The sequence below is a fragment of the Perca flavescens genome, chromosome 15 (assembly GCF_004354835.1).
Source record: "Perca flavescens isolate YP-PL-M2 chromosome 15, PFLA_1.0, whole genome shotgun sequence".
Classification (NCBI taxonomy): domain Eukaryota; kingdom Metazoa; phylum Chordata; class Actinopteri; order Perciformes; family Percidae; genus Perca; species Perca flavescens.
The window spans coordinates 1,535,928-1,557,993 of record NC_041345.1 but is presented as its reverse complement, the minus strand read 5'-3'; the positions used below and the strand labels follow the sequence as shown (position 1 = coordinate 1,557,993).

Sequence of the window (22,066 nt, the reverse complement as noted above, 5' to 3'; positions counted from 1 at the left end):
TTAATTCCCCCTGATACAGCTGCGGGGTCTAGGTCCTATAATTGCTGAGCTACATCTACATAACTCACTCTTTCTCTGGCAATAAAGATTAAACGTGTCAATGCTGGTTACACTGTTTAAACGTAACGTAAGGTGCCGGTGCTACGCGTCAGTAACCTGTTGGCTTGAACATAACGGAGCCAATAATTATACTCGTTAGAGCTTCACCTAATTTACCTTTTACGGCACGGCAACTGGAAAGTCAAAGCATCTTTACTAGTCTCCCCAATGAGAAATTTGTTGTGGACACTGGGAGAAATTGCTGCAAGAGTTACAACAGAGACCCACAACAAGCTAGGGCTGGGCAATATATCGATATTATATCGATATCGTATATTCAGAGCAGAATATTGCACATTTTGCCGACTCTGAGACTCGGAAATTTCCCCCAGAAGAAGCAGAGAGAGTTTTCATATTCAGGCTGTGAAACAGGTTGTTGTTGTTAAAACAATGTAATAATTATTTTTTCTTGATTTGCTAAACTCTACGATGGCTAAGGAACTCTTTTGATGACTTTTGTAGGGCTTCATGTCAACAAAAAGCGTACAAAAATGTTAGAAAAAGCAACAAATTTACAAAAAGGTGAGAAATGTATGAGAAAGCCACAAAAAAGTCAGAACAAAACCAACAAAGATGAGGAAAAAAAGATCGTAATGGAGGCAATGCTTGTTATAGTTTTACCTAATTTACCTTTTACGGTACTGCAACTGGAAAGTCAAAGCATCTTTGGAAGTCTCCCCAAGGAGAAATTAGTCATGGACATTGGGAGAAATTGCTGCAATACAAGCCCAGGGTTAACACAATGAAAAGACAAATGTACAGGAAACATTTGGGCTACTCACAGAGCTAAGCTATATATGCAAATTACCATTTTCTATACTTGTGCAAGAGAGCCATCCTTCCTACATTCTTGTGTTCTCCCATACATGCATTACAGACACTCAGTCCTACTTCCAGAAGCATCCATGCATTCAGTCATAAATGAACATTAATTTATCCATTCGTAAATATCCATACATTCAGTTATAAATATAAAGTAAATCATCGTTGTAGTTAGAGGTGTGAATCTTCACTGAACTCCCGTTTTGATTCGATTGATTATCATGTCTTCGATTCGATATCTCGATGCGTCAAATACATTTTTCTATTAAAGCCATGTAGGATATTTAATTCATAGCTTTTCAAGCTCCAAAAACCAAACATTCTGCAGTGCTCTAATACTAAATAACTTGGATACATAAAACTATACAGCACTGAGCATATGGCACCTCCTGAATGTGCAAATCATACCATATGTAAACAGAAATGTTAGGCCTACATTACATTATAAACAGAAATAATCGATTATGAGCCGGCCGATTATCGATGCAGCATCGTCCATGTCCACGATTCAATGCATTGATTATTTGATTAATTTCAACACCTCTACTTGTAATTCTTTGTCAATTCTTCTTTAAAAGTTTGCACAATATCATGTGAGCATTGTGGGTGTGTGTCACGATTAATTAATGATCTGAGCCTGCTTCATTGTGGGGCTGCATGTGACAAAACAAACGCTGCAGTCTCCCCTAATTTCACAAGTACAAAAAAGCTTTTACGGATAAGAAACTGTGTGTTTAAGAATCTTAAGCCTCTCTAGAATAATATAGTCCTGATTTTGACAAGTCTAGGTATAGTGGTTTTCGATCTGGACCTGGTCCAAAGTGGTCTTCTTTGAAACAAACTAGAATATCCGAAGTCTAGCTATAGAAGTTTTTAAAGGAATGGTTGGGTGTAATTTCACCCTAGGGTCCTTTGCACCGTGACCTCGAGTCAAACACTCAGTATCTGGTGTTAGGGTTCATCTGTCTCTGTCTCTCTCTATATCGATCTATCTCTCTCGGTCTCTCTCCCTCTATCTCTCGGTCTCTCGACCTGACTACAGTTCGTCTTCGTAATTTACTTGAGTGTCAAATGCTTGCATTCGATTGCGTCTGGCACTTTGGAGAGGTGTTCTCTCCACGGTTGAACCCTAACCAGATACTGACTGGTTTTCGGACCCCCCACCCGTACCCCCCCAATACAGTTAAACTGCATATTTCAGAGTGGCCTTTTATTGTGTCAAGCCTAAGGCACACCTGTACAATAATCATGCTGTCTATTCAGCAACTTGATATGCCACACCTGTGAGGTGGATGGATTATCTCGGCAAAGGAGAAATGCTCACTAACACAGATTTAGACAGATTTGTGAACAGTTTTTGAGAGAAATAGGCTTTTTTATGTCCATAGAAAAGGTCTTAGATGTTTGAGTTCAGCTCATGAAAAATGGAGGCAGAAACAAAAGTTAGTGTGCTGCTCGACTTGATTTCATATGCGTGTGAAATAAAACCAGATCAAGGACAAACTTGTCTCAAATCTTTTATTTAAATTTTCTCTGTTCAGATTTCCACCACATCTGTTTTACTAAGTTTTCGTACAAAAAGAAACATTCGAAGATCACACTTTTGCATGCTAGAAACATGAATGTCCGCACCTTGCACATGAAGCTGTGTGCTTAAAGTCTGATTTAAATACACTGAACTGCATTTCTGCCTGGTACAGTAGGGGTTCTTTAAGGCGCTGACACACCGAGCCAATAATCGGCCGTCTGACAGTCTGGCGATGTCGGTGACTCGAGTCTGTTCGGTCGTATTATATCGACATCGTGATATGAGACTAGATATCGTCTTAGATTTTGGAAATCGTAATATCGTAAATGGCTTAAGTGGTGTCTTTTCCTGGTTTTAAAGGCTGCATTACAGTAATGTTCTGTGTTACCAGACTTCTATTAGTTTTACCTTTTATCCACTTAGTTTGATTCACATTACTGAAGATTATTGATCTTAAATCTCCGTGTGAAGATACTTTGTTAAAGCACCAATAGTCTACCCTATAATATCGGCACAATATCGACATTGAAGTATTAGGACAAGAATATTGCGATATCTGATTTTCTTCATATCGCCCAGCCCTAGCCGTCAGCCTTCATTTGGGCCGATTTGACTTGTTGAATTGGCCAGTGGGCAGTCGGACTCCATGACCAATCTGATTGGTGGAGTGCTAGCCCTTGAGTAGCGAATCAGTGCGCGAGAAAACCGGAGCTGACAACGCCAGTATCTTCTTATTACTCGCTGTGGTATTCTCTGCCGATCAGCGAGCAACAATCCTTCTCGACTACTATCACCTCTCTGATGAAAACAATGACTGACCACAGCCTGCTCTGTGTTTATGAGGTCTACACAGGTGTTCCCTCATTCATTTTTTGGGCGAAAATACAGATAAATGCCGCCTGCTGTTATGGAGACATATTACGCCTCGAGCACACGCAGAACATACGTTCAAGTCGGCATCTCTTCGGTGTGTTCTGAGTAGAGGTGTTGAAATTAATCAAATAATCAATGCATTGAATCGTGGACGATGCTGCATCGATAATCAGCCGGCTCATAATCGATTTATTTCTGTTTTATAATGTAATGTAGGCCTAACATTTCTGTTTACATATTCTGGTATGTCTTGCACATTCAGGAAGAGCCATGTGCTCAGTGCTGTATAGTTTTATGTATCCAAGTTATTTAGTATTAGAGCACTGCAGAATGTTTGGTTTTTGGAGCTTGAAAAGCTATGAATTAAATATCCTACATGGCTTTAATAGAAAACATGTATTTGACGCAATAATTGAATCGCTGACATGATAATCGTAATCAGGAGATCAGTGAAGATTCACACCTCCTAGTTCTGAGGCACTTTTTGGACCCCGGGGAGACTGTGAATGTCAGTCGGTTGTTGGTTTGGTGTGTCAGAGCGAGCCTTTAATCTCTGAGGCATGTGTTGCTCTGTCAACAATCCTCTTCTGTCGCTACAGCTGGTAACCACTTCATTTCACTGTGTGTAGTGTTTCACCCTCCTATCATCTGAAAATGTCTTCAAATCAAATGTGGGCCAGCCATCCATCCTTTGTGACTCTTAGTTTTTAGTTAGCTGCAGATTTTCTCACAGTGACTGATTTGAAATACTGCATTTTACTATAATAAGTGCATTAAAACGTTAGCATGTTTTTTTTCTTTCTGTACAGACGGACAGCAACATTGTCATCGGCTGCCGAGAAGACCTTTTTTAACATCGTCATTCACTGGATATAGGAGTCAACACGGTCTCTAGAGCAACAATGGTAATGTCTTCATTTCAGTCTTTTATTAAAGTTAAAGGATTGCATTTCTGCATCATGTAATTTTTGTCTGACATTTGGCTGGTAGCTAAAGCACAGGACACACTGGCCTTTTTGTGAAGTATTCTGCTAACGGCACAAATGTGTCACGTCTAATTTAAGTCACAGGACTGATGCAAGAGTTTTGTCACTGCCCGTGGCTTTAGGAACACATGCTGTAGCTTCCACATCACTGCCTCCAACTAAATTGGCTTTGGCTTCCTGCACAGACACAGAGCCTGTGTCATCACTGGTGTTAGAAGCTTGGCTCAGACAGGAGACCTTGTTCAGTCGGTTATTTTAATTAATCAAAGACAAGTGAGTGACGGAGAGAGTAGGTCCTATTTTAATCTTGATGAAGGCTTGTCCCATTAAGCAGGATTAATGAAGGTACTTACTGTAAATAACTGCTCTGAATAAAACCTGAAAGCAACCTTTAGACTGACCGGCCAAGTTGGGAAAAACTAAATTGCCTTTTTTTTTGTAAAATGTCTGGTTAGGCTGGCTGACTCTTGCCAAAACGATCACCACATTTTTTTGTGTGTGTGTGTGTGAGAGAGTGAATGTGAGTTTGTGTGTGAGTGAATGTGAGCAGGGCTCGAGAGTGCGATTTAGTCGCACTCTCGAGCCCTGCTCACATTCACTCACACACCGGCCGGCTCACCTGCAACATGGAGAGACACAGCGCCGCTGGTCCACACTCCCGACATTTGTCTCCAGTTTTAATTGTTATTAACACAGCTGTATATTAAGTATGAGAGGGAAACCTGTATTGGTACCAGTGTTTCCGCTGGTAACTCTCTGTTACTGCGGCTGCCACGGCGAAACACACATTAGAAGTTATTAAATGCAACTAGGGTTGGGTATCGTTTTTTTTTTTTTTTTTTTTTTTCGATTCCGGTGCTAAATCGATACTTTTAAAACGGTGCCGGTGCCTGAACCGGTACTTTTCAATAAAGTTAAAAAAAAAAAAAGAAGAAAAAAAATAAGGGTAGTAAACAGTCAGTGACTTGTTTATTGCTAAGGCCATGGTCAAAATTAAAGATTTCATAATAATGTAATAACAATAACTTATTTCACCAGTAAATTGCTGTTGAACCCCAGATGGGAAAAGGGTATTTTACAATTACTGTGAATGCACCACCAGGCTACCTGTTTTAAGTGAATGTGTAGTTTAATTCCGACAACGGCAGCTGCAAGTGAACGCACCGTCTGTGTTGTTTAATTCCGACCATATAAACATACTGTATATCTATGAATTGCGACAACGGCAGCTGCTGTGCAGACTGTTACATCCCGCTGTAGAAGTCCTCCACAGTGAAATACAGTCACACTTTACACTGTTTAACGTTAGCTGTCAGCATTTTAACCGTGATTAATCCAGCTGCTAGCTAAAGCTAGGCTAACGTTACCTGCTGTCAGGTGTAGTGTAAAGTCGAGCACCGAAACGAGGCACCGAAGCTTTTGTTCTTATTCGGTCTCGTTACTACCGTTTACGTCGGCACCGGTTCCCTATTGGCACCGAGTTTCGGTACCCAACCCTAAATGCAACTAAATTCAGTTGGTTGAGTAATGGCGTGTAAGACGGAGCCTGCTGGATCATAGTTCATAAAAATGCAGCGCAGTGACGATACAGACATTTCATAGCCTACACAAGATGGGTGTAACGCTGCTAATGAGTCAGCCATCACTCTCTGAGTAGCCTAGCATACGCTTCAGTCCATCAAACTCCCCCTGGCTTTCGGTCGTTTCTTTTCTAAAGATTTCGGCCTTTATTTTGATAGGAAAGCTGAAGACCTGAAAGGGGGGGATGACATGTAGGAAAGGGCCGCAGGTCGGAGTCAAACCTCTATGTTTACCAACTGATCTATCTATCTATCTATGCATTTTATTTTAATCACAATCTGTTTTAATAAAAGAGCTTGTGAAAAGTGGCTTTGACTTAAAACTGAACATTTAGCCCACTTTGTAAAAAAATAAAGAGCTATATATCGTGTATCGCCATTCAGCGTTACGGCAATGCGAGGAAAAATTTGGGTGCACCTAAATTTTGTGCTGGTGCACCTAAATAAAAAAAAGTTAGACCCACCAGTGCAACCAAGGCAAAAAGTTAGTGTGGAGCCCTGGTAAGTGTGCACGTGTGTGTGTGAGAGTGAATATGAGTATGTGAGTGTGTGTCAGTCATAACAGAGGTTGCTGTATAACCTGTTTATTCTCATGTTATAAATTGTTTATTGCTAACCCCGTCGCAGCACGAGCCTCTTTGGTACTTCTTCTTTGTTATTAACGATCTTCTCGCCCCTAGCCTCCCCCGATGCGCCACCGCTCCATGCGCGTCTTCATGAACGATGACCGCCATGTCATGGCCAAACACTCGGTCATCTACCCGACTCAAGAGGAACTGGAAAACGTACAGAACATGGTGTCCCACACAGAGCGGGCCCTCAAGGCTGTCTCCGACTGGCTAGACAAGCAGGAGAAGGGAACAACCAAGTCAGAGTCTGATAGCGCAGAGACGGATAAGGAAAGGTAAGGAGATCTCAGGGATGTTATTCCTCTTGTTCAGTTTGTAGAAAAGGAGTCGGTAAGTAGGGCTGGACGACCTAAAATCAGGATTAATGAATGTTTATTTAGTTTTTGTTCACTGACTAGGTTTGTGCTGTAAATATACTCAACTATTAACCTATTTTGGTGTAGAAATAGTGATTTATTTTTACTTCACCCTCTGCCCTGACGACTAGCGTTATAAGCTGCCTTTTATTACCTACATTTTGCGCCGGAATTGTCCTTTAAAGGTACTCTAAGCAATGATGATTTTTATTTTAGGCTACAACATTTTTTTTCTCACGTACAGCAAACCTCTCCTCACTATCTACTAGCTGCCTGTCCCCTGAACACACTGTAAAAAATATCTCCTCGCTAGCTGCCTGTCCCCTGAACACACTGTAAAAGAACATCTCCTCACTATCTGCCTGTCCCCTGAACACACTGTAAAAAAAACATCTCCTCACTATCCGCTAGCTGCCTGTCTCCTGAACACACTGTAAAAAAAAAACATCTCCTCACTATCCGCTAGCTGCCTGTCCCCTGAACACACTGTAAAAAACATCTCCTCACTATCTGCTAGCTGCCTGTCCCCTGAACACACTGTAAAAAACATCTCCTCACTATCCGCTAGCTGCCTGTCCCCTGAACACACTGTAAAAAACATCTCCCTATCTGCTAGCTGCCTGTCCCCTGAACACACTGTAAAAAACATCTCCCTATCTGCTAGCTGCCTGTCCCCTGAACACACTGTAAAAAACATCTCCTCACTATCTGCTAGCTGCCTGTCCCCTGAACACACTGTAAAAACATTTCCTCACTATCCACTAGCTGCCTGTCCCCTGAACACACTGTAAAAAACATCTCCTCACTATCTGCTAGCTGCCTGTCCCCTGAACACACTGTAAAAACATCTCCTCACTATCTGCTAGCTGCCTGTCCCCTGAACACACTGTAAAAACATCTCCTCACTATCTGCTAGCTGCCTGTCCCCTGAACACACTGTAAAAAAGGGAGGGGTGAGCTAGTCTCGTTTTGTTGGAAAGTACTTTGAACGTCAACAAGAATTACATCACCCAACATTGCTTAGAACACCCTTTTAAGCCAAACTGGACTGAATAGGGCGGAGTCACGTGACCACACATGCAGTAGTGTGTTTTCAGGGAAAAGTACTAAAGAAAAGAGATTCTGAATTTCGTTTTTGATTAATCGTCCAGCCCTATCGGTAAGAAATGTTGTAATTCCTCTTCTCTAACCACGGTTCACTTGTCTGTTCTGTGCTTCCGCTGTTTCTTTTTGACAGTGAGCACAGAGATCAGGCCACCCGATCTCTGCGTGGTGTAATGAGGGTGGGCCTGGTTGCCAAGGGCCTGCTCCTGAAGGGGGACCTGGACCTGGAGCTGGTGCTCCTCTGTAAGGAAAAGCCTACCATCAATCTGCTGAAGAAAGTGTCTGAAAACCTTGTTACGCAGCTCAAGGTGAGAACATGACTCGGCTAATTCAGTGCACCAGTCAGCGTTAATACCAGCGGAAACACTTCCTAAAAGACTTGTGCCGTTTGGCGATTGGCTTCTACAACAACAAGTAAAGGGGGGCCGATTTCAACCCTCTGAGGACAAAAAAACGCACCACAACGCTCCTACTTAAAGAGCATTATTACAAAATTTCATTTTAGACATTCATTTATTTACTATTTTGTTAAAGTGGTCATATTATGCTTTTTTGCTTTTCCCCTTTCCTGTATTGGGTTATATCTTTTTTTGTGTGCATGGTATAGGTTTACAAAGTGAAAAAGTTGGGCATCAAGAACCGATTCCTATTTGGAATCGGTTCAAAAATTACGATTCCATCTGAATCGTTTCTTAATTGGAATCGTTTGGAGGATTTGGTTTCAAATCTGATCACAGGTTCCAGATTTAACATGCGCAAGTTTAGGTTTCCGTAGCGACCAGGTGCTTGCTGTGTTTACAGCCATGGAGCACAGTAAGAGGTGCTCTAGTGGGGCTTTATTTTACGTTGGAAAAAGCCCCGTCAAACTGCAACCCACCTTTTTGAATCAAAATAAAACGTTCCTCTTATTGGTTAAATAAGCATGTGACCCGTTTCAACTTCACCACTCAATGAATCAGAATCGATGAGAACCGGAATCGAAAGGAAGAATTGGAATCAGAATCGTTAATATCCAAACGATGCCCAACCCTACTTATCATCTCAACAGAAAACACTGTTCACAAACTGCTCCAAACAGCTCTATTGTAGTCCAGCCTTTACTTCAGAGACTAACGTGGTCACTTTGTAACACACGTTATAATGCTCACCTAGCTGCTAGCGTGGTACACCCTCATACTCTGCTTCTGACTGGCTAGTAGTCCTTACCTAGGTACTGAGCATGTGCAACTCCCAACAAAGATGGAACAGAAGTGAGATGTCTCACTCTGTAGCTAAAACAGAGCTCAACACACAGGGTGAGAAGAGGAGCTGCAGCAGTGTGCAGTACAATGAAAATATGGTGTTTTCTGAAAATTAAACCACAAACCCATTCTGGTATAACCTCCTAAATACAATTATGAACCTGAAATTGAGCATAATATGAGCACTTTAATATAATTAATATATTTTTGAACTCATTTCTAGCACCAAAACAATTGAGTGTAGTTATGTTTTCACAAGAGCAATATTTCCGCTTTAGGGCCAAATTTATCTCTTTACACATTGCTCTGGAAAAATTAATTGGCATCACTATACAGAAAGCTGAGTTTGTTCTGAACATTTTGATATGAAACAAAGCATATATCCTAAAAAGGTGAATTTAAGAAGAAATGTAAAAATGCCCTTAGACCTCAGAGGGTTAAAGCTGTTCTAACCAACTATCCGAACTAAGATGATATAAAAATATGTTGAGTGGGAGGGAGAGATCGTCACAGGTTTGAGTCTTAACCCTGGGCCTAAGCGTCAAGGCATAAACCCCAGTATGTGTGCACCAAGCATAATCTCAAACACTTTTCTCTTTCCCAGACGATCACAGAAGACAAGTATGTGGTGACGCAGCACATCCGCGAGGCCAGCATCGTCATCAAGAACGCCAAGGAGCCCCCTCTCACCCTCACCATTCACCTGACTTCCCCTTTGGTCCGTGAGGAGATCGAGAGGGCTGCTTCCGGAGGTAAGCCTGTACCCGGGGGCCTCGGTGTCTCTTTGAGTGCCGCCCTTCCTCCAGCAGGGAGGCCAGGCTGGCAAACCAGGCTAGGTAGATATTGTTTATTGGGCCTTCAATGGAGCTAGGGGACAATAATGCACCGTCACATAACGAAACTGTGCTATGCTTATAGCTCTCTAGACTCTCTCGTAGTTCCATGTGATGTAATTGTACATTTTTGATGGCCCAATATACAGTATAGGGCAGGTAGTTTACTAACTGCAGCTGAAGACATGGCTTTCTCTTCCTCCCCCACCCCTTCTTTTAATGATCAATCTCACCAACGAAATGAAGGCTTACTGAGAATTTAACCAAAAAGAGAGACCACTTTGTTTGCATGTGTTTTATCATTGATGATGAACGGTTTGCATTGCAGCAAAAATGAGTAGCAAAACATGGTGAAACTGTCCTCTGTTGTTAGACCCAACAGTCTGATGTTCGTTAGCAGGGAACGCTCGGGGTTACAGATAACGACAAGGGACACTTGGGTTCTTCACGTACGTCAAACCACAAAATCCATCGGGATCGGCCACAGTTGTTAGGTAGTCGTAGCGTAAGGCATCGTGAAATTTGTATACAATTATTATGCTTAACTCACAACAACAATGTAAGGTTTCCATTCTTTTTAAAAGCATTTAACCGCAGTAAGGATCTCAGTTTTAGCAGGTGTTGAACTTTGACCTTATCTGTAGCCCCGTGCGAACAGCGATGCCCAGTTTGGGTCTTTTTATTTTCTTAAGCCATCAGTTTTGCTGCAGTGTGGACTTGTTTTGATACCCACTTTTTTGTGCATCTGATAACTTCTGCCTGTGGTTCCAATTCTGATTCTCTCTGTCAAGCCTTCTAGTTTGTCAATTTTTTAGGGACGCTGGACCTTTGACCAACTGGCCGCTCTCTGTCTCGGAAGGGGCAAAGTGCAGTGTACCCAGTATACAGGGCAAAGGGGAGGGGCTCTACCTCCCGTTAACGCCTGGAGAAAAAAATAAAAGCAGACCTTTTTTTTTTAAAGCACTGAAAGTTGAAGTAACTATAGAGACACAACCTCCCATTTTGATACAACCAATTAGCCCTTAACGAGAAAAAAAGGATTAAGACCGGGAGTTTTAACCCACTTCACAATACGGTCGTTCTGATGGGTTTTAAATTGGGATGCTAATTTTATTTAGAGGGTTTTTTTCTGACCGATAGCTGACCCTCGTTAAATGATCATTAACCGTTAACCGACAAGCAGGCAACAAAGTCCCAGTTCACCCGTCCAGGACACACCGACATACTTTTCACGTTATGTCATGTACGAGGTCAGCAGTTATCTATCTTATCTATCTCTCTCTATCTCTCTCTATATATCTATATCTCTATATATCTATATCTCTATATATCTATATCTCTATATATCTATATCTCTATATATCTATCTCTATCTATCTATATCTCTATCTATCTATTTATATCTCTATCTCTCTATCTATATCTCTATCTCTCTATCTATATATTTATACATCTATCTCTCTACATATCTATCTATATTTCTATCTATATTTCTATCTATATATCTCTCTCTATCTCTCTATCTATATCTCTATTATCTATCTATATATCTATCTCTCTATATATCTATCTATCTATATATCTCTCTATATCTCTATATCTATCTATCTCTCTATATCTCTATCTATCTCTCTATCTCTCTCTCTATATCTCTATATCTACAGCTGCGGACTTGTACCGGTCACACAGCCACAACGTTCTGTGCATTGTCGCGGACACATGCAAACTAGAGGTGTGAATATTCACTGATCTCCCGATTCGATATCACGATGCGTGAAATCATTTTCTATTAAAGCCATGTAGGATATTTAATTCATAGCTTTTCAAGCTTCAAAAACCAAACATTCTGCAGTGCTCTAATACTAAATAACTTGGATACATAAAACTATACAGCACTGAGCACATGGCACCTCCTGAATGTGCAAAAGCATACCAGAATATGTAAACAGAAATGTTTTTAGGCCTACATTAAATTGTGAACAGAAATAATTGATTATGAGCCGGCCGATTATCGATGCAGCATCGTCCACAATTCGATGCATCGATTATTTGATTCGTTTCGACACCTAATGCAAACTCCTTCCTGGAACCGCTTGCACGACCAACCCAAGTCCACAGCGGTCCTCGGCGTGTATGTCAGAGCTTTTTGAGGTTACCTCGCAGCTGTGAGTCTGCCTGGCATACTCTGTGTGAAGGGTGGACGATTTTAATATAGTGGCATGTGTCCCGAAGCCCTCTGCTGTGAGGCATCTAGCAGAAAAAAAAGATAAAAACGCAACTTGCTCGGGGGGCAAAATTAGCACTAGCAAGTACCAGTTAAAACCTAGATTGTATAGCCTATTTCATCATGCAAAAAACAGTAGTTTTAATAACTTATTTTAGTTTTTAATAATATTATCTGTGGCCGGGTTGGCTCAGTGGGTAGAGCAGGCGCACATATACTGAGAGGTTTATGCCTCGATGCAGAGGTCCAGGGCTCAAATCTGACCTGTGACAATTTCCTGCATGTCTTTCCCCCCTTTCTCTCTCTCTCTCTCTCTCTCTCCCCCAAATTAAAGCCAGAAAAAAAGCCCAAAAATAATCTTTTAAAAAGAAGTTTCTTGTCGGTTAAACGGTTAATCATTACCGACCCTAAGTTGTAAGTCTAATCATTGTGTGCGAGGACGTGCAAAACAATTTTTTTCCGGGAGGTTGAGAGCGTTTTGTGGTTCTGCAAGTGGAAGGGTCCCCCTCCCCTTCCCCCTTCCTGCCTGTGGTTTGGGAAGGCTGCCTGTGTTCCCCCCCTGGCCGGCTGACAGAACTCCCCTTGGTCAAACTGTACCTTGTCTTCTTATTCCACCTGCCAATAGAATCGCTTTCAGTCAACGATCCCCCGGATGTTCTGGACAGGCAGAAATGCCTAACTGCCTTGGCTTCTCTCCGCCACGCTAAGTGGTTCCAGGTTTGGATCTTGTCTTTATTTGTCTCTAAACACAGAAGTAGTTTTGAGTTTGGTTTTATGCTGTTTGTTCTTTTTGTCTTTTTTTTTATTTGGGCGTTTCATGTCTTATTTTTTTGAAGTGTACGTCCTGTAGTAATACTCAATGATCTTGGTGTTTGTTTCTTAGGAAACCTTTTGTCATTAGACTTTTTTTGTAGAGTTGCTTTGCTCACTTAACAGGTTCCACCGCAGTGCTATTTTTAATTTTATTATGCTGCTTTTTAGTCCCCGAGTTCCTTAGTCTTCCTTCACAGCTTCTTAACTCAATCAGCATTATATCTGGGACTAACACGACAAAATGTTTCAAGGTGCAATATTTCTATGATGTCAGTGTTGGTGTGAGTTGTTGTTGTTTTCATATTACTGTACATACACACTAGCATGGTGAGAGCGTCCTGATCTGGTGAGCTCCAGTTTTCCACTCGCAGATCAGTCTGGCATCTTGAGAGAGAGAAAATCTCTATCTCTCTATCTATATCTCTATATCAGCATTATATCTGGAGCAGTTCACCAAACAGCCGACCAATCAGCGTTGGTTGTGAGGCGGGTTTAGGTGTGACGCAACGAGAAGCATCTATCACCAACATAGGTGGTGATAGACGGATGGTTTGTCAAATCAGCTAGCCAGTATTTTCAGACAGCGGTAGCCCTAATTCTGTTAGCCGCTCGCTAATGCTTTTTTCTCTTGAAATGAAAAAAGGCCCCTGAAATGGGGCCTTTTATTCCTAAATTCTCATTACACAAACGGCAAATCTCCTTTACCGACATGTTGCTTGCTTGCTGAGCTAACGAGCTATGCTTTGGCAGCAGCAGCAGAGGTAGCCATCCCCAACATACAGTAGGTGGTGATAGACAGATGGCGCCAATAAACACACATTCCCATACACCACACAGTTCCCCATAATAAATTTAAAAACCGGATAAGAGCAGCATGATTATAACTACTGCACACAGCCCTGCGCTTATCTGGTCTGGTATATTTGGGGGTGTTGTTTAGGTGGTGTTAAAAAGCCTGATGGCTGTGGGGGACAAAGGATCTCCTGGACCTAACCGTCCTACAGAGCAGCGAGAGCAGTCGCTCACTGTACCTTCTCCTCTGTCCAGCCAGGATGTTGTAGAGGGGGTGGTTGTCATTACCCGTTATGGCGTACGGTTTGTTACATGCGCGCCCCCTCTACTACAGTTTTGCAAAAGAACTATAGTGAGCTGCAAAAGAAGCTCTGGCCGGCCTGTCAAAAAGTACGGAGAAGCTTTGGCTGCTCTGAAGTGGCAGGACATTCACATCGAGCAAGGAAGACTTGTGGTGCGTTCTTTTTGTCCACCAAAGTTGTTTTCCGGAGTTACGAACCGGAAGTTAAAGAGAGCGCCCCCCCCGAGGTCGTATATATACGACTCGTCAAGTCGTCTGAACTCCGAGGACCCCCCTTTCAAAGATACGTTGTGCATCACACGTAGTAAACATTGTGGTTTCCTACACTCTTAAGCACTTTTGTCGTCGTCGTAACCAAATTAAGAAGTCGTAAACATAGTGCTGTATACTGCTACCTATAGACATGTCTCTACAGTCTTATTAGGAGTTAAACATAGTGCTGTATACTGCTACCTATAGACATGTCTCTACAGTCTTATTAGGAGTTAAACATAGTGCTGTATACTGCTACCTATAGACATGTCTCTACAGTCTTATTAGGAGTTAAACATAGTGCTGTATACTGCTACCTATAGACATGTCTCTACAGTCTTATTAGGAGTTAAATACCGCCTGATTGGTTATTAAGTAGCTTGTGCAGCTGAAATTGGCTAGAGACGCTTGGTTGCTATATGACAACAATGGCTTTAAGCAGAGTCTGGAGCAGAAAGCAGAGCAGTAGCTGAACGGTAATCAAAACGTAATTTTCATGTATCAAACTGAAATATATGTGTGTAATATGTCAATAACTGGGTGAATAGAATCCTAAATACGTACTTGAAGGACAATTCTGGCACAAAATTAACCCTAATGGTTAATAACATATGTTTGCCTTGTCGAGCGTTCTCTGGGACATGTTTTCATAGTAATGGTAAATAAAAAGCTATAGACATTAGCTAGACAGATGGTTTCTCCAATCAGCTAACCAGTATTTTCAGACCGCAGTAGCCCTAATTCTGTTAGCTGCTCACTAATGCTTTTTCCTCTTGGATCCTTCTTTTGGAATATGGACCGGAAACCTGAAATGGGGCCTTTTATTCCTAAATTCTCGTTACACAAACGGAAAATATCCTTTACAGACATGCTGCTTGAATGCTCAGCTAACAAGCTACAAGGTACAGAAAACAAAATCTAAATTTTATGCTGATGCTATTACTGACAACTCACATCAGCCCAAAAAGTTATGGAAGGTTCTCACTGATATGGGCGCTAAGGGAAAATTAAAATCTAAGTCTGGTAATATTGGATTAGTAATTGAGGATAAGATGATTTCTGGAAAAAAGCAGGTTGCTTGCGTTTTTAATACCTTTTTTACAGTTGCTGCCAGTCTGGTTGATAAGTTGCCAAGTGTGTCAGGTAGATATGGCCCATTGTTTGTAAACCCCTTTTTATAAGAACAAACATGTTATTCCTGATGCTTTTGAGATTGGCCCTGTCTCAGAGGAGAGGGTAAGAATGTGTCTATCCACATTGTCAATTAACAAAGCCACTGGACAAGACTTTATTCCGTCCAGATTTTTGAGTGATAGTGCCAATGTAATCTCTAGGGTACTTACCCATATAATAAATTTATCGTTAAGTCAGGGTATCTTTCCAAGCGATATGAAAAGGGCCAGGGTAGTTCCCCTTTTTAAGAAAAATAACAGATCAGATGTTGGTAATCATAGGCCTGTATCAATTCTGACAGCCGTATCGAAGGTGTTTGAGAGTTTTGTGTATGAGCAGGTGGAAGAGTACCTGGTCAGACAAAATCTATTGTATGAACTTCAGTCTGGTTTTAGAGCAGCACACTCTACTGAAACCTGTCTTATTCATTTATTTGATTATATTCGACAAAACTTTGATGAAGGAAGGTATGTGGGCATGATTCTTCTTGACTTGCAAAAAGCTTTTGATACTGTAAACCATGCAATACTCCTATCAAAGCTACAATGTATAGGCTTCAGAAATATTGCTATGAAATGGTTCACCTCTTACCTCACTGGACGGAGTCAAGTTTGTGATGTTGAGGGGACCATATCAGATCCTCAGGATATTACTTGTGGGGTGCCCCAAGGTTCAATCCTTGGCCCTCTTTTATTTTTAGTTTATATTAATGACATGCCAGCTGCGGTGAAATGTAAGCTGCTTTTATATGCTGATGACTCTGCATTACTGGTTTCTGGGGATGATATCAGCGAGATTGAGAAGACTCTAGGTAATGAATTAAATAGTGTTAGTAAGTGGCTTACAGACAACAGGCTTTCAATACATTTGGGAAAAACGGAGTCCATTTTATTTGGAACAAAAAAAAAGTTGTCTAGAACAAATGCACTTAAGGTTACATGTAATGGCACTGAAATAGTGTCTCAGAAAAGATTTACATACCTGGGGTTAACATTAGAACAGTCGTTAACCTGTAAATCTATTGCTGATAAAATATTATCCAAATGTGCCGGTAAACTGAAATTCCTGTATCGCAGGACAAGGCATCTAGATTATTCTATTAATAAATTACTGGTCATATCATTGATTCAATGTCATTTCGATTATGCATGTTCTGCTTGGTACTGTGGATTATCAGTTAAACTTAAAAATAAACTGCAAGTGATGCAAAATGTTATTCGCTACCTGTTAAATGCACCACCCCGGACTCATATTGGTAGAGATGCTTTTAAAAGGGTAGGGTTGCTGCCAGTTCATGTTAGAGTGGAGCAGTTAAAGTTGAATCATATGTTTAATGTTATAAATGGCTCTGCTCCCAAATATTTGCATTCCCATATAAAAATGGTTCAAACATAATCACAATACTCGGGCCAGTGTCCGTTCTTGTAAAGTGCACGGAGTCAACAATGCAGCTAGAAGTTCTTTTTTTTATACAGGTATAACATTGTGGATTAATCTGCCACTTTCCCTCAAAATTGTAAATACCAGGGGGGCTTTTAGATATAAAGTAAAGGTATTTTTATGGAACAGAGTAGCCAATATTTTTTAATTAGAGTAGATTGATTATTTTATGTGATTTATGATTCTTTGATTTTAGAATGCTTTTAAACCTTGGATGATTTGTATTGTATGTTATTGTTTTTGACCAGAAATAGGTCTTTATGTGTTGCATGTTTTAACACCAAGGACCTTATTGGAAATAAGTGTTTACACTTTAACATGCTATCCTTTGGATTATGTTGTTTGTCAAATCCAAAATAAATCAATCAATCAAAAGAAGGAGCTCAAGTCGGCAGCGGTGTGTACGTACAGTTATTATGCAAGCTACTTGTAGAGCCCCCAATCTAAAGTTTTTAAGATCAATGTGTTTTTGTAAATGAACAGTGCCGATAATAACTCATAGTTCTGTGGCGCGTCATCTTCGGCTTTCACAGTGTATCAAATCAGTGCTCCATCTCTACCGCTTGTTGAGTGGTGTAGAATGTGGCCTCAACTTTTCCTGCTCTTTGGCTTTTCTGTCACTCTTTGTGCCACCAGATCACCAGGAATATTGCACCTCGAGTCTTTTTTCCCACTGACTTAACCATCACAACTTTCAATGACGGCACACGCAAGCACACCCTTCTTTAAATACTTCACTTTGTTGTCCCATTAAAGCTGTTATCATCAAGGTTTGATGTGGCTTAATCCCCACGATTCCTCCTGGACTTAATTCAAAAGCATGTTTTTCAACACCAACAGAAAAGGTCTTTTTATGTCTGATAACCATGCCAATCAACCAATTCCGTTGGCGATGGACTTTGATCATAAGTAGGGTCTTCAAAACAAAGCGATAGAAAACCATTATTATACCTTCCGATATTTTCCAACATTTCCATAACGACAAAGCTAAAGCTGTTGTAGTCTGTGTGGCTTCATTTTGATTTTACTTTCAGTTATTTGTATGTTTTATATTGCTTTAGGCGTCACATAGTCTCCCTCTTTGACTAAGGCTGCTTCTCCTCCTCATGCCCCTTCCTCCCCACCCTCCCTCCCTCCCCATCCCTGCTTGTGTCTCCAGGCTAGAGCTAACGGGCTGCGCTCCTGCGTCATCGTCATCAGGATCCTAAGGGACCTCTGTGCTCGCGTCCCCACGTGGGCTTCGCTTCGTGGCTGGGTGAGTGAAGGCTTCCTCCTTTACCAGGGTTTTACAGTAAAAGCAAAATGTTCCGCTGGGTCATTAAAGGAACACCGACTTATTGGGACTTTATCTTATTCCCTGTATCCCCCAGAGTTAGATAAGTCCATACAGACCCTTCTCATCTCCGTGCATGTCCTAACTCTGTCTGACGCACCCACCACTAGACTAGCTTAGCACAGATCCTGGAGGTAACTGGCTCCATCTAGCTTAGCACCTGGGCTGTCCTTGACTAAAGAAATAATTAGTCGACTAACACTAATAGGATTTTGTCGACTAATCGATTAGTTGATTTAATTGACAGAGCTGTGCACTTTGAGAGGTGGTTAAGACTAGAAAAGCACGATATAAATGTAGTTAATTAACCATCTGTAAAACTGAGTTTCTCCACAACTAATCCTGCAAAAGCACCACTTTAAATCATAAATTTGCTCCTGAGTTTCTTGAAAATGAGTAATTAAGCATAAAAAAATGAAATCTTAGTCGACTAAGACCAAAACGACCGATAAGTCAACTAAGAGGTGGCAGCCCTACTTAGCACAGATCCTGGAGGTAACCGGCTCCATCTAGCCTAGCTTAGCACAGATCCTGGAGGTAAACTGCTCCATCTAGCCTAACTTACCGGCAGAAACCGGCAGCTGATTGGACGAACGCATCATGTGGGGTCTGGCTGCTCTGGAAATTCCAAGCCAGACTGTCATGGCGGCTCGTTCAGAATACGATCTCATATTAATTTCATATTAATTTTCTATGTTTTACTACCTGTTTTTGTTTTGTGTGTTGTATGTTATGTTGTGGTCTACAAAGTTTTAAGAATGTCCTGCCTCTTAGACTGTAAAACTAGTTTACCTACGCGTACCAATAAAGTAACATAACCTATTGTACTAAAATAGTTCACCGAAACGTTTCTGAAAACATTTGAAGAGAGAAACGGGCCGTGCAGTTGCTGAATCGGTCTTCATTTCAGATCAACAAAGGTCAGTTAAAAAGATTTGCATCAGATTTTGAGAGACTCTAGTCACGCTCATCCCGCTCGTCATTTCCGGGTTAGCTCTCCACCAATCAGATGGGTCATTGAGTCCGACTCGAGTCACTGACCTCGCCAGACGGCCGATTATCTGGTTGGTGTGTCAGCGCCTTAAGCCTCATAATGGCACCTTGACCTACTTTATTATCCAAACTGACATCGAAATCTCACCTTTATATAATATGGGACCTTTTTAAAGACCCCAAAAGCTTTCTTTATTGACATTAACATTTCTCCTTCGATAAAGCTTTCAGTGCCTGAAAAGAGAAAAGATGCCTCCATCATGGTGTGCAGAGCTCCTATCTAACGCTGTGACCTAAAATCTCTCCGTGTTAGTGGCCAAAGCTTAAAAATAACATACTCAAACAAAGGCTCTCGCTCTCTCTCTCGCTCTTCCTCTTTTTCTTTCGCTCTCTTCCCCCTCTCGCTCTCCCTCTCTCTATATCTCTTTCTGTCTCTTTCTCTCCCCTCTCTCTCCCTCTGTCTTTCTGTCTCGGTCTTGCACCCTTTCTCTCTCTCTCTCTCTCTCTCTGTCCCTCTCTCTCAATCTCCCTCTCCCCCCCTCTCTCTTTCGCTCTCTTCCCTCTATTTCGCTCCCTCTCTCTCTCTTCCCTCTCTCTCTGTATATCTGCAAGGAGACAAATATTAGTTATCTTGCTTTTATATTTTGTGACTGACTGACTTTTTGTTTTAGATTGAAAATATCATGTTTTGTTTTGTTTATCTTTTTATTTGTAGTTTGTTTGTATTGTCTGAAAATGGAGTTTTATGTTCTTTGTGGAACCCCGGAAGAGTAGCAGATGTTTTGCATCAGCTATTGGGGATCCTAATAAAATCAAATCAAATCTCACCCTGTCTCTCCCTCTCTGTCTTACTGTCTCTGTCTCTCTCTGTCCCTCTCTCTCTTCCCTCTCTGCCCCTCTCTCTCTATCTCTATCTATCTATCTATCTCTCTCTTCCCTCTCTCTTCCTCCCCCTCTCTTTCTCTTTTTCTCTCTCCCTCCCGTTGCAGCCACTGGAGCTGATCTGTGAGAAAGCCATTGGCACAGGGAACCGGCCCATGGGGGCAGGAGAAGCTCTGCGGAGAGTGTTAGAGTGTCTGGGTTCAGGAATCCTCATGCCAGGTGTGTATGTCTTCTGTACATCTGTTTTTATTGCACTTTATTTTCCAGTTCAAGTGTTAAGCCATGTCATTTCTTTACCTTGTAGATTGTGCTGGAATCTCTGATCCGTGTGAGAAGGAACCCACAGATGCCATCGGCCACTTGGACCACCAGCAGAGAGAAGACATCACAGCGAGCGCACAAGTGAGTAAGAGAGAGAATCGTTTGTGTGCACGTTAGGGCTGTGCAATGAATCAAATTATTTTGCACATTACTTTTTGCAAGTAAACTCTTATTTCGGCTTGTGTTCTCAATGAAAAATACACTTTCACCTCCTCCCGAAGGCTAAACTCACTCAGCCAACATTTGAATATATTTTCTTATATTATTTATTTTAAGGAGAATTCAAAAAGTTCAAAACGGGAACAGTATTGAGGGAAATTTCAGGAAAATTTTTTTTTAAGTTCAATAAATGCAACATCTTTCCAAAAGTTAAAGAATAATCATGTTAAATAGTCCTGATTACAATATTTCCCAAAATAATTGTGGTGATGTTTTTTTCTTCTTCTCCATAATCAAGCATATATAATTTAGTGCATAGGTTATTAAAATGGTGTCTCTTGTCTCTTCAGCACGCCTTAAGGCTGTCGGCTTTCGGACAGCTTCACAAAGTGCTTGGAATGGATCCCCTTCCCTCAAAGATGCCCAAGAAACCTCGTAGTGAGACTCCTATCGATTACACAGGTAAACCAAGCTCGCTAACCTGTGAGACTCAAGCAATTCGCAGTAGAAACTAGAGATGCACCGATAGACCAGCCAGTGAGCGGAAGGTCAGTCTTACATATGGCGATTTCATGCCGGTCCTCACTACAATTAACTGACAACATAAGTTATGCGAGTTACAGTTCTCAAGGACGCGACAGCACACAGTCTCTGTTCACTTTCTCTCAACTTCTCGGCCGTGTGTGGCGCGTTGCCGCTCGCGGTGTGAAGTGCGTGTCGGTGCTATTCTCCCACATGTAGGGAACCTGGTGAGTTAACCTGCAACATGTCTGATAGGTTGGATATTTCAGCCTACATGTTTCTCTCCATCTCATTTCCAGATATTTCCCAGATATCAATGTCAGCTGATTGGACATTCTTCAGCGTGTGTGCAGAAGATAACACGTTTGCAATATTCAAAACCTGCAAGGAGACAGTAGGGCGTGGAGGGACCACACCAACAACCACAATCACTTTTTTTTTTTTTTTTTTTTTTGGGATATTGGATGTGAAAAGAAGGAAATGGTTCTAACATTTCTCTTTTAAGATGTGTGTGGATGTCCCACACCAGGAGTAATTTTATAGTGATGCCTTATCTGTTCAAAACATGTTCTATTAAAGAAAAGATAGAAAATAAATGTTTGCGTGAGCTGTAAAAGTGGTTAGAAAATCAGAATCGGCCTAGAAAGTTTTAATCGGTGCATCTCTAATAGAAACTGTTAAATGGATCCCAGGTTTCTTTTACGTGTCTGCGTTAAATCGACACCGTGGCTACAGCGTAGGTACGTGGAGACACGGACCTACGCTGTAGCCTGACACGCTGCCCTCGAAAAATTTACCTACGTGTTACGG

General features: G+C 41.4%; 1 protein-coding gene across 5 annotated transcripts in view; it reads left to right on the top strand.

The window, feature by feature from the left end:
* ilf3b (interleukin enhancer binding factor 3b) overlaps positions 1–22,066 on the top strand; it is a 43,956-nt gene that overhangs the window by 539 nt on the left and 21,351 nt on the right. For all 5 annotated transcript variants that reach the window (XM_028598726.1, XM_028598723.1, XM_028598725.1 and 2 more), the window contains exons 2-10: positions 4,132–4,227; positions 6,569–6,792; positions 8,111–8,285; positions 9,823–9,970; positions 12,901–12,992; positions 18,206–18,301; positions 20,362–20,473; positions 20,559–20,656; positions 21,085–21,196. In XM_028598726.1, the coding sequence (XP_028454527.1) occupies positions 4,225–4,227; positions 6,569–6,792; positions 8,111–8,285; positions 9,823–9,970; positions 12,901–12,992; positions 18,206–18,301; positions 20,362–20,473; positions 20,559–20,656; positions 21,085–21,196 (1,060 nt within the window). In that variant the 5' untranslated portion in view covers positions 4,132–4,224. The remainder of the gene's footprint in view (positions 1–4,131; positions 4,228–6,568; positions 6,793–8,110; positions 8,286–9,822; positions 9,971–12,900; positions 12,993–18,205; positions 18,302–20,361; positions 20,474–20,558; positions 20,657–21,084; positions 21,197–22,066) is intronic.